Source organism: Chinchilla lanigera, unplaced genomic scaffold (genome assembly GCF_000276665.1).
Source record: "Chinchilla lanigera isolate Chin_1 unplaced genomic scaffold, ChiLan1.0 scaffold00019, whole genome shotgun sequence".
Lineage (NCBI taxonomy): Eukaryota > Metazoa > Chordata > Mammalia > Rodentia > Chinchillidae > Chinchilla > Chinchilla lanigera.
This window is the reverse complement of record NW_004955420.1, coordinates 17,455,872-17,473,500: the sequence shown is the minus strand read 5'-3', so window position 1 is coordinate 17,473,500 and position 17,629 is coordinate 17,455,872. Positions and strand designations below refer to the sequence as shown.

Genomic DNA, 17,629 nt, shown 5'->3' with positions numbered 1-17,629 from the left:
TAGATAATTGAGACAAAGACTTAAAATTGTACTCTCCATTGAGTTGAATGGATGAGTTACATTATCTTTCCAGGCATCATATTTCCAAGTTCATCATATTTGTGTCCTATAGGAAGCATCTGCTTTAAGCTAAATTTGCCAGGAAATGATGACTTCATTATAGTTAAGGGATAAATTTCACTCATTTTAATACATAATTCATCACACCACTTATTCATTCATTTATTCACCCATATAGCCATTCCACAGTTACTTAAATACTATATGAAGTGTTAAAGAAAGATAAACTCTACCTAACTAGTTAAGAATCTCCAGTAAGATTTAATAGTTCTTTGAGGAACTCAAGCTCTGCTAATTCCTCTTGCATCTTGCTTTTAGTGGGTGGCTCTTGGATCACTTTGGATTCTCCCTGCTTCTCTTCCTAAATCTACTTTGCCTCTGGGTCTTTTTCCACGCCTACAGCACATGCTCAGCCTCCAGTGAAGCTGCTTGGAGTAGATACTGTCTTATTCCTGGATTCTCTTCCATGTTGCACATGTTAGATTTTAATTGCAAACTTTTGGTACCTGTGAAGATTAAGAATTGAAATGACTGCCTGGGGAGTGTCCAGTGTTGATACAGGGCTCACAAAGCCAGCATTACCTGGAGTTGGCAGTATCTCTAACCCATGTAGAGGATTATACAGTCCTTGCTAAGCATCTGTAAAGAGAGATTAGTCTGAAGAATTTAGTGACGGGAATTAATCAGAGCCCTGACAGTGGGATAAAATTATACCGCGTTTTCATTTTCCTACTTTTTATTACTTGGAGAAAGTATTTGCCAGTTTGTGAAAGCAGAAGCGTCAGCTGGCAGCTGCTGAAGCACATGGCTCCACAAAAATGAAGGGACTGTATAGAGAAAGATCTAGGAACACATATGGTGTCTAGAGCAAAGAGAGGTAGAACCACCGTTGGGAATATATTGCTAGTTGAAGTTTTATCCGATTGGCTAGAAGTTTTAAAGTTCCTATTCCAAGACATAGTGATAGCAGAGTCTGGGCGATGTCCAGCAATACAGTGGGACTTTCAAAACGTGAAAATTCTGCTCTTCTTGTCTTGTGTTAGGAAAACAAAATATGAAATTTTATGATTTTGCTTGTGTAATATGTAACTTTATGAATGTTTTCCATACTGGAGAGTCTGTTCATTGGTGTCTTGTGGGGGAAGACGGGCTCAAAACTAATACTGGGCCGTGATATGCCACATTGTCTGAAGAAACTGTTTTAGGACAACACATCCCATGTGGCTCAGATAATACTTTAGAAGACTGAGGTCACAGTCTTGTGCTTGTTTGGAATTCTCTGGGGAGGACAGTACGTGTATGTGCAGTTTCCATTTTTCCCTTAGGGAAATGGCAGTTACCGGACAGCATGGCGGTTAGTGGACAGGAGGAAAAAGCCGTTAAAAATGTTGCTGGTAAAAAAAAAAAAATTACCTCACTTCTCAGGCTGTCACCTGAAGTCCCCTACATTTGCTCCTCCAGCCCTGTGCTTTTGAAGAGTTCTTGGCCGACACTAATCCCCGTGGTGTTTTCTTTCCCAGTTGTCACAGACGAGACCTTGAGCTTCATTCAGAAAAGCAGACGCCTCCTGGTTGTCCTAAGCCCCAACTACGTGCTCCAGGGAACCCAAGCCCTCCTGGAGTTCAAGGCTGGCCTAGAAAATATGGCCTCTCGGGGCAACATCAACGTCATTTTAGTACAGTACAAAGCTGTGAAGGAGACGAAGGTGAAAGAGCTGAAGAGGGCTAAGACGGTGCTCACAGTCATTAAATGGAAAGGGGAGAAATCCAAGTATCCACAGGGCAGGTTCTGGAAGCAGCTGCAGGTGGCCATGCCAGTGAAGAAAAGCCCCAGGCGCTCTAGCAGTGACAAGCAGGGTCTTTCCTATTCATCCTTGAAAAATGTATGAAAGGGAAATGAAAGGAACGAAAAGAACAAAGGGTACTCCTGGAAGGAAGAGCTTCCCTCTCATCACTGCCAGTTCTTGGTTTAATAGGCAGAAAAATATTCTGTCTAAGCCTCCTCATGGGGATAAATTCAGGGTGACTGTATGGCTGGTTGTTCTGTTTCTCAGGCAATACAAAGGTTTAGAATGATACTGTCAACAGGTTGTCACCAGTGTCTGATGTCACTACATATGTTTCTTGCAGGCAGAGACCTGGTTGATGTGAATTTCCCCCTCCCCCTCCTCTTCTCTGCCCCTCCCCTCCCTCCCCCTTTCTCTCCCACGCCCTCTCCCTCCCCTCTTTCATGTTAACATTATGGAGCAACCTTGCCCATAGATTTAAAGATCCTCTGAAGATACGTTACCTGTTATCAGGAGTACTATGAATACAGGTTTTTCTTTTACTTTTTTACTTATCCATTAAAACATTTAAAATGTAATCAGGGCATAAATTCATTTTAGCTGAGGATGAGTTTGCTCATTTGGCTATCCACCCCTGCAAGGATCACACCCACTTAGGGTGGTAGGAAACAGTGTAAGTAAAAATGTTCCTTGTGATTGATTTAAGAACATGCTAGATCTCCTCCTGTTATTCCACATTGTCCCTCAGCTCAGGTACTTAACATCATGCTTGTAAACTTGAAAACGCAGGCCATACTTTTTGTTTTGTTATAGTCAATTCCGAGTTATCTACAGATGGAATTACATTCCTGCGTCTAACTCCTAAGTACTTACATCAGTCATTCGTAGTCTGCAGGTAAAAATCAAAGCGAAACAGATGTTGCAGGTGGCCCTGCACTTGGTGCAGTCTGAGAGGAAACCCCTAATGGTGCTAATGGACAGCAAGACAGCAGCAAAATGCTTTTAGGGCCTTTTTGACTTTTGGAAAAAGCACAGAAGAGGATGCTGGGCAATTTGTTTTTTAATCCTAGCCTCGCTAATGTGAAAATTAGAACAGTGATTTCTCCTCATTTGTTTGTGTCCCTTTATTACAAATTTTAGCGGGTAGATTCAGTGACCTTGAGAGGTGCTCACAGCATTAATATTCTAAAATAATTAATTGTCCTTCCCGTAATTTAATCACCACTACAAGGTAATGCTTTATTCCAAATAAGTCCACCTAAAAGGTTACCATCAATTTAACTTGCTTTTAAGTGAAATCTTACTATATGCCAGATTTGGAAACATCAGATCTAAGTGCAGGGTTTACAGAATAGTGAATATCTGTGGTACATGTAGAATGCACATACACACATATTCATGCAGATAAAATTTATATATGGGTGTGTGGATATAAATATCCATAATTGGTATGTATGTATGTGTGTTTCTCTCTATGCACATGAATTATCTATGTGTACGATATATATCATGATCATTGGAACAGTATTACGAACCACTAGAACTTTTGTGTAGTTTTTCAATTGTTTGTGCCATTATGTGTCTGTGTCGGTATTTTCAGTTCATTAATATTTGTGAGCTCCCAGCTCGGAGAGTGGTAGCTGCCGTTAGTTCCGGCCTTATTTAGATTAGCGTAATAACTTACTACCGCCTGCGCTTGATCTGGTGCAGTTGCGCACTGCTCAACCACAGTCTCGTTCCTAAACTCTAGACGGTCTTCTGGTATTAACTGATTTTCTATAATATTCCCAGCAGATACATTGAGAAACCAAGCTATGTTAATCTCAGTGCTCAGTTATGGGAACTGTTGAATAATACAGAAGAATAAATATACCTATAATTGTGTCTGAGTACCTCAGGAAGCACAATAATCCACAGGTTAAGGAAAGCTCTTATCTCAGTAGTATAAATGTGAATAAGCAACTCTAAAATTATGTTCTGTATTTTATTATCCTTCGACAGTGTTAGAGACCTTAATAAACCATTTCTCTATATGCTTTATTGATGATTTTAAAATGAAAAAAAGTTTCCCCTCTGAAATCTTGACAAAAAGTATGGATACAGAGTCCTTCTTCAAACCATTATATTTAGATTTATTAATGCTTTTCTTTATTGCAAGTCGCTGTTATTCCTCCTACTAACTCTAATCACAATACCAGAGGAGAATTGACTCCAGATAAGATTTCAACATCATTTTTTTTTTTTTTTTTTGCATGAGCTTTAGGTAAACAAGGGATAGTCTCACGACTTGGGGGTTATTCTTTTGTTATGCTGCATTCCTTTTGCACTTTTCCATTCCATATTTACCCCAAATCCTGTTGGGTGCTCCTAGAAATTACTTAATTTTTTTCTATTTATATTACTCTGTCTGGTACTGAGCTTTTCCAAATGCTATAATTAGAGCCTGTCAACTCTAAGTAATGTGTCTCATCCTAAGAGAACTTAGTTTCCAGTTTTTGGTTTTTTGTTTTTTATATTTCATAAAATGCCCAGTAAAGATTATTTGAGAGTGATGGGGATACATATTTATAATTTAGGAAGCAAGAATAAATCATGTCTCTTAATTTAAAGGAAACTAATGGTTTTAAATCTATGCTGTAAGGATCTTCTGCACCCAGGATAACAAAGAGCCACGCTACATAGAGTGTCTAATTATATGATCACAGTTTATTGAATTCTCTTTTGTACTGTAACTTAGATGACTCCCTAGTATTCTAATAAAAAACATTCCATTGTATTGGGAAACATGATTACTCCACCTGTTATTTACCCATTTTTCTTTTGATACTTTTAATGTGTTAAGGTTATCTTTTTAATTTTATCCATGAATTTTGTATTTTTTGTTTTTCATTTGATGTGTAAATTTACATATTTTTAAAATAAACCATTTATTTTCAGCTTTGAATTTTATTTTGTGCATGTGTTTATGTCTTTATTTTCATGTTTGGGTACACAAATGAGAATAAAAAATAAAAGCTTGTACTTACAAAAGGAAATGAAATAAGTTTCAATAGTTCAGATTCTTTATGAGAGAAATCAGAGAAAGGGGGCAAATTCTTATCAAGAATATTTGCTTTACATATTATCAAAAGAATTAAGTGTACTAGGATATTTGTGTGTGTGTATGTCTGCATGTGTGTATGTGTGTATAGAGGCAGATATAGACAGAGGAAGAGGAGCGATTCCTTTAATAAAGGAACACAAATTTACTCCATTTGGTGCAGTGTGGAACATGACTAGATTATATGAATCTTTTCTCTTTTAGCCTTTAATGTAACCCCAAGACAGTTGCTCTGGAAGGAGATCAAGAAATTAATGCTCTGCATTAATATGTGATAATTTGAATTAGAGATGCATTCCTATAAAACTTCAAATAAATAAATCATTCAAAAACATTTGGAATGCATTTCCTTTTGGGTTAATAATATGGAGCCCTTACAGATAAGGTTGAGTCCTTGCTTTTAGAAAAATCTCTATTTATCCATTTCTTCAAAGAATATTTACTGAGTCCCTGTAACATCCTCTGAGCTGGTTAATTTAATAAAAAAAATTTCCTACTGAAGTACTTTCCTCTTGCCAAGCAGTTCCCAGTGGTTTGAGTTAGGATCAATCAGTCAAAGTTACAAACGAGCAGATATCTGTTCAATTAAGAAACAACTGTAAAATAGTTGAACAGTAATAGAATTCACTATTCTCAGACATTCTCAATCTCCCATTACAAGAGATACAACCAGAGGCTTGATGGGCTCATTAGATTTTATTTATGACCTTTTTGTATTGGGTAAATGGTGATGAGTCTTCCGATACTTTCAACCCTGAAAATATTATATGACCTGCTTGGACAAAGTATTGACTATTCAGAAGATTCAGCATCAACATTTTGTTACCATTGTCCACCAAGCTATTACTGACCTTGATAAAAGTTGCAAGATATTTTCTTCAATCATTTACTGATGCCACGGAGTCTTTCACACAAGTAGATTCACAGTATTGCATGAGAGACACATTTAACAACTAGTCTATCTTGTTTTTCTGTTTCTACACCAGAGATGTAACTTTCATAATCATGTCGGACACTACTTCAGCAATTTTTTTAAACATCTGTGTCCATTTTCAACAAAATACGCAGACATTTTTAAATCCTGCTTTTCTCCAAAATTCATATAAGGTGAAGTTCTAAAGTTAGTATCAGGAGTTGATACAAATTGAATACACATTAATATATATTATTTAAAATGATGCTCTCTAGACATTTAGCAATAATAATTTAGCCAAATTATTTATTCAGATGTTTGCTGCGTGCTACACATTTACATATAGATATCCAATTCATTTCACAGCCCTAGAAGTCTATTATGAAATGCACTTTGTAAATGATTGAACTCAAACTGAAAGATATTAAAATAAAAACACAGATAATAGAGAAACTGAGATTTTAATTTAGATCTATCTTCCAGATTAGGTGCTCACTTTTTATTACACTTCAAGTTTTAAAGGAGAGAAAGAAGAGAGAAAGAAAGGGAGGGAGGGGAAAGATGGGGTGTGGGTGAGGCTTGCTGTTCTTTCTCCCACCAGTATCCTAGACAATAAAATTACAGCCATAACTTATCCTAAGTGAATTCCAGGAAGATTATGACTTTTAAAGATGTCATTGTGTCCCTGAGTATTACACAGTTCTCCACTCCTACTATGACTTCAAAATCAACTTAATGCTGCAAAAGAGTATTGACCGGATTATTGCACTGCTGTAACTCATTGTTTTGAGGTAAGCAGAATAAACAATCTAACTTACTACTCCCTCTCCAAATACTAGTTAGGGTTAAGAAATGCTAATAACTGCCAATTTCAAATAGAAAGTTTTGACAGTATGGAAGTTATTTTAAAATTCTGCCATAAAGGCAGTAGCTTCCTTTAAAATAACAAGTGAGGAGCCCTAGGCATATGCGAAGCCTCCTCTGAGAAGCATCTCTGCTTTCCTTCTCCTCTGGAATTCTGCCACTCCTTTCTGTGTTTACTGTTGTCTTCCTTCAAATGTAAATCCTCTACTTTCTGGAAACATGACAAATTTTTAGACAGCAACAAGCTCTAAAGGCAAAAGTTTTAGTTCTAAGAAAGTATTTTATTTTCAATCATCATAACTCTACTGAAAAGAATATATATTCTTTCTAAATTGAGTTCTGTGTTTTGAGGAAATACACAGCAGACATATCCTGCTCTCCCCCCACAACACACACTCATGGAATGTGTACAAAATCTCTGTGTTAAAAGCTAGCCATGTTGTGTGTTTATGAGCCAGGGGAAATAGAAGGCTTTCCATTCTTATATTCTCCATTTTATTAGACAAGCAGCTTCATAAAATTCTGAGTAGGACTGGAGGGGTCAAAGAAGTGACCAGAACACACACGCGAACTTGAAGATGAGAGTATACACACAGGTTTTGAAGAGAAGTGAAAAGTTAAATTTATCTTGCAGTTTCAAAACAAAAATGCTCTAAAATACCTTTGCATTCTGGTCAAGCTAATCAAATGTTCTTGAAAACTGACATCTTTTCCAATTTGTATTCAAATTCATGTTAAATTCTCTGATTGGAAACAACTAATTTGAGAAGGGTCATAGCGCCCTCGTTCTCTCTCAAGTTCATAATGATCAAACTCACCACAAACCCTCACATTGTCATCCCAAGCTGAAAGTGTGTCCGCAGTGTAAGTACAAGTGAAGTTTGTCTCTAGAGCCTGTTTTAGGGTGTTAGAGTGATGATTTACACATGTGAAAGATCTGTCCCTCAGATAATCACATTATCTGAGTTCTTAAATCTCACTGATTCATACCCTTTGTTGTTTTGTGTCTGATTTCTGGCCGGTTCTTTATGCAGCACACACAAACACTCATACGTGCGCATGAAAGGACAAAGAGGGAAGGAAAGGAAGGAAAAGAAGGAAGGGAGGGAGGGAAGGAGGGAGGAAGGAAGGAAGGAAGGAAGGAAGGAAGGAAGGAAGGAAGGAAGGAAGACTTTACTTCCAATAAGGTCAATGTTATGTCCCAAAGTGAAATGACAAAGGAAATACTTAACTGAGGATCTCAGAAGGCTGTAATTTCTACTGTACTTTGCTGACCGATAATGTCAGTGCCATTGCTATTCAAATATTCTTAGAAGACACATATATAAACAAAATATTCCTGGGAAGAAAATTATAACAGTAGGGAGGAGAATTTAAATTACATTATGGATGGAATAAGAGAAAAATTCTGAACATATATATTCCATCAGTAAGGAGAAAGCACAGCAACATCACAACTGCTGTCAAACATTGCAAACCTTGCGAGACAGGTGTGTGACATCAGGTAAAACCTGCAGAAATGAAGATTTCAACACAAAACAGAAGTAGCTGGTTTTAGAGCTGATTGATTTAAATACCAATTTTATTGATTGATTTTTGAGGTTAAAGGAAGGCTTTGTTCAAGAAGGGGATTGCTGACATGAGGTTTTGCAGGTGGGGGCAAAGACAGCTGAAATCCCTCCTCATTTTTGCAGGTAGCAAATTCCTTGCAACTACGAGAAAGGTTGGTGTTGGTGAGATTTCTTGATTTCGAGGGGGAGCCACTGGGAATCGAATTCAGGGCCTCATGCTTGCCAGGCAGGCACTGTGCTGCTGAGTTACATCTCCAGCCTAGATTCTTGTTTTGAGTATGTGGGTTATCTAGCACTCAGACCCTGTATTCTCACGTTTCTTCATTGACTGTCCTTTTTAGGTTCAATGGTGCTGACCTGGACTATAGAGAAGTTTTCACTAGCTGTTATGCTGTTTTTTCATTTTCCTGTAGATACAGTGGAAGCAGTTTTTGATTTCATTCAGAGGAGCCGGAGAATGATTGTTGTCCTGAGCCCAGACTACGTGACAGAAAAGAGCATCAGCATGCTGGAGTTCAAACTGGGGGTCATGTGCCAGAACTCCATTGCCACCAAGCTCATCGTGGTTGAGTACCGTCCCCTTGAGCGCCCACACCCAGGCATCCTGCAGCTGAAGGAGTCTGTGTCTTTTGTGAGCTGGAAGGGAGAAAAGTCCAAACACTCTGGCTCCAAATTCTGGAAGGCCTTGCGCTTGGCTCTTCCCCTGAGAAGTCTGAGTGCCAGTTCTGGCTGGAATGAAAGCTGCTCTTCTCAGTCTGACATCAGTCTGGACCATGTTCAGAGGAGAAGAAATCGTTTAAAAGAGGCCCCAGAACTGCAGAGCTCAGAGACGCCTTCAGGGGCCCCTGCAGCCTCGGGCACAATGTCCAAACACCGGGGGAAGCCCTCTGCAGCCTGCCGCTGCTGTGTCACCTACTGCGAAGGAGAGGGTCAGCTGAAGAGCAAGAGCCGGGCAGAGATCCACACCCAACCCCAGTGGGAGACTCACCTCTGTAAGCCTGCTCCCCAAGAACCAGAAACCCAGTGGATACAAAATGGCACCAGATTGGGACACCCAGTGCCCCAGATCTCTGCTCTTGCTCTTCACCATTTCACAGATTTGTCTAATAACAATGACTTTTATATCCTCTAGTCACTGTGTGGTGGGTGCTTTGCTGCCTAGCCCCACTTTCTGTCATGAGCCTTTGGGAATAATTGACATTTTTATCATCTAATGGACTATCAGATCTGTGTCCCTTTTACTGATTTTTAAAAACTATTTATTTCTAGGAGTCAAAAGACCAGAAGAACCTGAATCCAGAGTTATTGCCTCTATTGGCCTCAGAAGAGCACGCACTCTTCTTGGGCCCTAGAAGGTCAGTATGTGAAAGTTGCCTAAAGTCTGATCCTCTGTCTTGCCCAGTGGTTTCAAAGTGAGCCAGAAATTTAAAACATGTTTGCTTTGAGTTTGTGGATTGATCTCATGTTTGATGAGTCATCCAGGAGCACTGGGGCTATGAGGCTTACAGGGTGTATATATACAAAGGGAACATTGTGGGGAAGAGTTGGTTCTGGTGGAAGTTGTAGGACAAAGTTCAACAAAAAATCCTACATTCCCTCAAAGAACCAAACATACCCATCTAGGGATACATGGTGTTCTCCGTCTCACTGTAAATTAGTGTGCTCCACACCTCCAAACATTGTTAGCATCAATAAAGTTATATTTTTTATGTCACTTCATTTGTACTAACAAATTTTTAACTCTTCTCCCTTCTCTTTTTTCTGGCTTTTATATTCAAATGTGAAGAGTGCTCCATTTCAGGAAAGTGAGATTTGGGTTAGGAGCAGGAAAGCTAAGTGGTCCCTTTAGTATCTTCCTGACATACACTAAAGCAAACCAGGGAAAGGACCAAAGGACAGGGAGAAAATGTCGTAAGTGAAATGAAGTTCATGTAATAGTCTCACTGGTTGTTTTCCAAAGCTGACAGCTGAAAATTTCCGTGCTGTAAGGGATTTAGAGTAGAATTTGGTGTCTGGATCACTTTTGCTCTTTCAGAATTCTGAGCAGGGATATTAAAGGCAAGTGCCAAGAAGAATCAGAAGGTAACAAAAAGAAAGAAAGAAAGAAAGAAAATAGTGTGCTAGCTATAAGCATAATACCCTTGGTCTCTTCTTAGTACCGTTTCAAGGAAGTTGAAATATAGTACAAACAAGAATTTCTTTTCCTCAAACATTTTCCCATAAAAACAATGAACAGGTGACATTTGATTTTCAAGTCTTGGGTGCAATAAAGATCAATCAACCGTTAGATAACGGAAGAGCACATATTTCTTAAAAGGGGGACAGCTTTTACTCAGCTCCATTTGTTTTCTGGCATTGATTTATCCCCCTATGTTGCCAGATGTTGTAGTTTTTTGAAGAAAAACTAGAAGTGTAGATATGTATATATGCTCTCAATTACAGGCCGGCTCAGACTTATTTAAAAAAAGAAAAACTCAAAGAACCAAGGAAAACACATCTGTGGGACATATCCAGCCTGAGGGCCCCTGGTAATTTCAAAACTAAAGTATTCAGCCAAAAATCATGTGTCGCAATAGGGATTCAGGTACACAAGCAGTACCGGCACTGGAGGACAGTGGGGGCCCTGAGGACACATGGGGCATGTTTATTCCTCACCAAACTGAAGACATCTGGGCCTTCAGAATAGGGCTGTTCTTACCAATTCCTACCCCGTGGGAAAAAAGACTAAAAATTAATGTGTTTTCTATATACTCTGGAGAGGTGTCCTGTCTTTTGGGTTTACTGTAAGAACATGAAAAGCATAACATCTGCTATTCCTGAGCAGAAGCAGATCAAAATAGTAAGAGACTATACGAGGCATGAGCAGTCACCTTCTGCTAGTGAGCTTAGCCCAGGGAATGTTGGATCCTTTCACTACTTGAGTGAGAAATGAGATCTCTGAATTGGAGGAGATAAAGGTCTTCCAGCTTAAATGTGACTCACCATGGAACACATCATGAGCAAATGACAAGAAATCCTAGCTGACTATTAACCAGAAAAGGCCTTGTTCTAGATTTCATGCCTGCTTGAAACAGTAATCCATGTTTAACGTGTGTTCAAAGGCCTTAACTTGGCAAAGGGAGAGCAGTTTCTCCCTAAATCTATTAACAATGGGTAATGTAATTGGCTACAAAGCCCACAGCAGGGAGAGGGGGATCCTATCTATATTTAATCTTCTTTCTTATTAACATAGCATCCCAAACTGCAAAATATCTTTGGAAATGCTGACATACTACTTTTGTCACTGATAAATTCTTTTCTGAGTGCCTAAAAATAAATGAAAGAACTAATGGCAGAGAGGATGAAATTTCACATTGAACTCTTCTGACTAGCTGTGTAATTTGTATGCTCTCCAGGCTAAATGTTGATGAGTATCAATTTCCTTTGACAATGTAAGTACAGTGCAAGCAATGTAAAATCCCAACTTTGGGCATTAGTTACCCAGGGGTCAGAATGATAAGGGATTACACTTCTATTTTATGGAGAAAGGCTCGGAAGTCCTGTTATTATTCCTTGACCCGTTATGCCACAGTTGAATGTGATATTCAGTGTCATCTATTTCAATTAGACAAATGATAATAAGGGAGGAATTTTTCTTACTAGCCATGGGTATGCCTGATGGAAATGACATAGTCATAAGGTTAAATAAGTATATCATTATGTAATAAATATTGGCTCTTTAAGAATGTGAGTTTGAAGTCAAGTAGAGTTGTCATCTCTCTTATTCAGTTATGATCTCTCTGAACCTCAATCTATCAGCTAGAATGATGATAATAATATTAATTTCACTGCATGTTGTAAGCATTAAATGATATACTGTGAGTTTCATATAAATTACTTCCTTTTCTAAGTTTTACAAAAGCCCTAAACCAGTTTAGACCAGGAATCTGTTATCTAAGGTGAGTGACTTTCCTAAAGACACTCAGGCAACTTGGGGATCTAATCCAAGCTCCTAACATGTTGCTCAGGGCCAACCCTGGAGGAAACAAATGATAGTATTTTTATTACAGAGTCATCTAGGTGGGACTATTTCTACAGAACCATAGTATATCAAAGAAAAATCCATTTAAGGTAACTGTACTCACTCGGGTATTATCTGACCTTGTTATACCATTGTTTTATAGAACATCCTTTTTACATATTGCAGTTTTAAAGAGCAGTCATTTTTGGTATCCTCTAATCTCTATGATTGTGCCAAAAGTTTTACCCCCAAATACAACATTCTGCATTTTTCTTAACAGAATGGAGAAATAGATTCAATTGTTACTTTGAAAACAAATTCAATCTTATAGTAGCTGTGAGAGATACTGTAAGTTCTAAAGTGATCTCATGGATAACTAGTCTTAATAACTGTTAAAACTCTAGTAATAATATATTCACTTCCAGATTGAAGATTTGAAGTGATTGGAAAGCTAATGTTCCAGTTCAGAAAAGGTATGGATCATAAATTGAACTAACCATTGAGATATGCACGGAAGGACAGACAAGCCCTATGGTAGTGGTCTCAAACATTTGTGCATCCAAGAATCACTGGAGGACAACTCACAATGAAGAGCTCAGGGCTGATCCTTCCACCAGAAGGGCTGTTGCATGCGATGTTAGGCATGGTGTAGGAATCTGAATTTTTTCCAACAGTGATCTTGATAATGTGAACAAGGGCTTCCATGGGTCAAACCTGGAAATCTACTACTTATAAGAACTTTTCAAACCTTTTCCCTAATTCTTATATTGTTGTTCAGGTTATATGGAGAGAAGGCTTCCACTAGGGTCTTGTCCAAGGCTTAAATTATATTCCTTAAATCGTTCAGAAGAACTATTTTATATTCATAATAAGATGGAAAGTTCTTGACCCTGTCCAAGAGTAACTAAATAAGTGCCCTGGAAGTGCGGCAAATCTGTCCTTTAAATAAATTTCTCAGGTGATTCTGATGCACAAACTGTTTAAGAACCATTAACTTCTATTTCTCTTTTACTCCCCTTTACTCTTGTAGGCTCTGATTTTCTCCAGCCAAGGAGGACTGTGTATCATCATTTTAACACGGTGTTTGCAGGCAATAGCTCAAACTGTGGGGCATGTTTAGCCCTCGGAAATGCCTCAACATGAGGGGACAGTTGAATAGAGTGACTTGTAGAGTGTATTTATAAAACGTGAAATACCAAACACTGATCTTTGTGACTTGATGGGAGTGCTGCAGTTATTCTCTGCATTAGTTAGAGTAAGATAAGCTGTGGTGAGTAACAACGCCAATATTTCAGCAATTCCATATAGGAAGCCTTATTATTTTGCTTATGTCACATGTCCAAAAGAGGAATTTCATTTTTTTTTGTACCTTTGCCATCTGAAGTGTCTCACTTGCTATTGGTCTATGCTTCAGTTTAAATCAACATCCATTATTTTCATAGAATTTATTAACTGGGACTAGCTCCAAGATCCTGATATGATCATAGGGACAGTTATAGAAAACATAGACTTTCTGTATCCCCAGGAAGAGAAAAATTGAGTTGAATTTGGCAAATACACAGATACACAATATTGGTTTCTTGTATATAGAAGACAAAAACAAGATAGCCTGAACAGGGAAAACACTATAAATTGAGACAGGACTCATGCTCTGATAATGAAAGAATAGAAATTGGTATCAAGATAAAACAGCACAAAGAAAAGAGTAGATATTTTACATAAATGTTCTCCAAGTAAAAGTTGTTGAATGAATGCATAGTAATATCAACAACTTCTTTTGAAGAGAAAGCATACTTACATATATGGAAGTTGATTACTTTTCCTCAGTTCCCTAAGAGTGTGATGCTCAGACTATCTGCAAATGAGCCATTTCCTTTTGAATATTCAAGGAGCCTCAGAAGAATTGTAGGCATTTAGAACACAGCAGAGCATGTAACACGGTCATTAAGAAACCACACATGATCCATTTATCTGAAGCGCTAAACAGGGGATTCAGATCAAGCAGGCTACAAGCTCAGCTAAAGAAAGAAACAAATACTAGTGGTTAGTACGAATGCTAGTGGAGGTAGCAGTCTCTCTATGCTTTGGATTCTGTTTGTATTAAAGATTTGAATTGTACATGACTTCTTATTATGTAAACTGTCATTTCATTATAGGAAAACATGCTCTGCTTGGGCTGCAAAGAGGAGTTCTAAGGAATTCATCTATGATAGCAAGTTATATGGTTGAGGAAAGAATTGCTATTTCCTAGTGTAAATTGCTATTTTCCTAGGTCTAAATTCAAAATCCTTTTAAGAATAATTTGAAAACTTTTTCCCTTGAGAATTTCAAACATTTAAAAACATTTCAATGCAAAGAACAACACTGAAATATTTCCACGGGAAGAAAAAAGGCAGATTCCAAATAAATTCTGAAATCATATCATGGGGTAATTTTAGTTTATGTTAGGTAATGGGTGTTTTAATACTCCCTTGTTTTATTTAAAAGATTAAGATATATATTTATTTTTACTTAAGACTCAAAAGCATATAGTATCTTATTTATTTTCTATTGTCATCAGCTGTTTCACATGCTTTCAGTTAACTTATTATTAACTGTATCATGTTTTTGAACACCTTGTAAAAGTGGTTCTTAACCAGTATTAAGCATTATCTTTCAGAAGAGTGTGAATAGCTGGGATTGATCCCAGCCTAGTAAATCTCCTTGAATGATTTAGATGTGTGCTCTTGTAAAAGATAACTGCCTTAAGTACTTTTAAAATTTTTGAAAATTATTCAATGGAAAATCAATGATGATATATTCTAAATATGGAATAAAAAGATAAAAACAAATCCTCCTACGGCAGACAGTATTCTTTTTTTTGTAAAGTGAAAAACTTGAAACACATTGCTAAATACTGAATTTGCATTTTTATTTAAAATCCTTTATCATTCATAATACTTTATTTTTATACTATTGACATTATTATGAAATTACATAAAACAGAAGAACAGCAATACCCAGAAGATAAAGTTATAGGAAAATCAATGCAAGTATTAATCTGGGTAGCTAAATGAGACCACCGCCGTAGTATTTATCATTTTCATGTCACTGGTCATCTAAAACAGAATGAGATATTTAAGATACAAGGATTTGTTTATGGATGAAGATAATTACTGTAGATAATTTCTAAGAAGAGACACACAAAACAAGGGAAAAATAAATGAAGTCCTCCAACCCATTTCTAAATATTAGTAATATAAAATAGAAGGAAGATATGTAGGCTCTCCCCAGTACTGGATTGATGAACCACAGTATGTAACGTGTATCATGATTTAGGGAAGAAAGTCGGATGGTTAATTTCATTATAAACACCCTTGATGTAGAATAAAAGTATTACAATGTTCTCAAACAACATAATTTGATATACAAAGTCTTTTACTGAATGTGTCATGTTCAATAGCACACCTTTATTCTCATATTATTAGTGAGGATAATATGATATCTACCTCAAATACCTAAGGGTAGGTAAAATTTTCTGATAAATGAAAACCTCTAAAATCTATAACATATGTGTTTGGTAGTGTTGTTGCTATTATTAGTAGTAGTGGTATTAATATTAATATTTTGATAGAAAAAAGGTAAGAAAATGAAGGGAACTTTCTTAAATTGTAGAATCATGGGGTATGATCCAAAGTGCATAGTCCAACTGGAATCTTTTATATCTGAAGTTGATACATAGGAAGTTTAGCTACTGATTGCTTTAAGTGCTAAAGACAGTGAAAATGGTGTCTGAACAAGTAAGAAGTAGAAAAAACATCTCTGGTTGTTTTGCATTGCTGTAAGAACTCACCCTTTAGAAACTAAAACAAGTATTTAGTACCTCAGTGTCCGTGGGTCAGTAATTTGGGCACAGTGTGGTGACGTGGTTCTTGCTGAACATTACAGATGAGGAGATTGCCCAGCTCTTGTCTGGTATTGTACCCATTTGAGTCTTACTGAAGATGGAGAAGCCAGATCTGCCACAGAGGCTTGAAAATGTGTAGAAGAAAATCTTAGCTTCTTGTCTTGGGCACTTCACTACAGGAACCTCCCCGTGGGACTGCTGGGGTACCCCAGAGCCAGTGATCTGAAACGGAGATCAAGGAGAAAGCCAAAATGCCCTTCTGACCTAATCTATCTACAGAATGACACTATCGTTTCTGCAGCATTCCATTTGCTAGACATGAATTGGAAGTCCAGCTCAAAGTCAGAGCTGGGGACTTCACCTCTCCGTAGTGCCAAGGGATTTAATGACGTGCTTTAAAGCCACCATAGTAACACAAGTAGCTTCTTACTTTTCAGTTGAATAAATTAAGGACTGCACTTTCAAAACCTCACTGCTCTTTAACCTTCACAAATTCATCCCTAACTTGGTAACCCACTGGCTGTACAGACACTGCACCTTGAGTGAGATCTGGCTCTCTCTGGTTAGGACATTCTTTTTCCTAGCAAACAGTGACAGCATGGGCGAAAGTTATATTTTCTGCAGTCCTGCTCTCTGCCTCGCCTACCTCCTCTTCTGCTTGACAGAGAGGCAAGTCAAGCTCTGGGATATAAGTACATGGGCAAGATAAATGGGGCTGGTGAGCCATGTTTTTGTTCTGAGTCTTGATACTCAAGTTTTATTCTGGAATAACCTTTAGAGATATTGGAAGTGACTATTTATTACAAAAAGCAACAACTTGGTAATTGCTTTCTCTGAAGTGACTGAGGCTGTCCTCTTAGTTCAGAACTGCAATGGTTATATAATACCATTATCTTCTCTGTCTCATACTTCTGAGGCTTCAAAATGGATGGGATTGGAGGAGAAATTCTATAGGATGCTATAATTCTGATTCTCTGATTCACTGAGTAATGCTTAAGTAACCCCCTACCCTCTCCATGTATACACAGCTATTAGCACTCAGTGCCTAGTGATGCCAGGAAGAACACTTAAAAAGTAGGAGGATTTTTCTCACCCACCCCTTCCGCCTGTTTACTTCCAGTCCTTATAATGTACATTTCTCAGTTGCAAAGCTAAACAATAAGCGTCTCCCTTATCTGTTCTCTGCCGCTCTCTGGAACCAGCAGCTCTAGGAAGATATATTCTGTTTACATGGAGCTCATTCATAATTCAACTCTGGTGCCTCCAATTGCTCCAGGTCAATTTAAATCTCAAGGTCTAAGGTGACTAGTTTGTAAATTACATTAAACAAATGGTAACTTTTGTCTCAATAATTTTATGACTTTATCTCTTACCCAGAACAAATTCATAGCAACCTTCCTAGTATGACACATTGCATGATGCCCCCAAACTGAATAGAGCCTGGTTTTG

The 17,629-nt window shown here is 37.7% G+C and overlaps 1 protein-coding gene across 5 annotated transcripts in view; it reads left to right on the top strand.

Annotated features, from left to right (window-relative positions):
- The window catches only part of Il1rap (interleukin 1 receptor accessory protein), a 127,562-nt gene extending 117,554 nt beyond the window's left edge, over positions 1–10,008 (top strand). For 4 of the 5 annotated variants that reach the window (XM_013513508.1, XM_005383222.2, XM_013513507.1 and 1 more), the window contains exon 11: positions 1,581–4,630. In XM_013513508.1, coding sequence (XP_013368962.1) covers positions 1,581–1,948 — 368 coding nt within the window. In that variant the 3' untranslated portion in view covers positions 1,949–4,630. Of the gene's footprint in view, positions 1–1,580; positions 4,631–8,707 lie in introns of those variants that run through there. The other variant, XM_013513510.1, reaches the window with a different exon arrangement.
- The last annotated feature ends 7,621 nt before the right edge of the window (positions 10,009–17,629 follow it).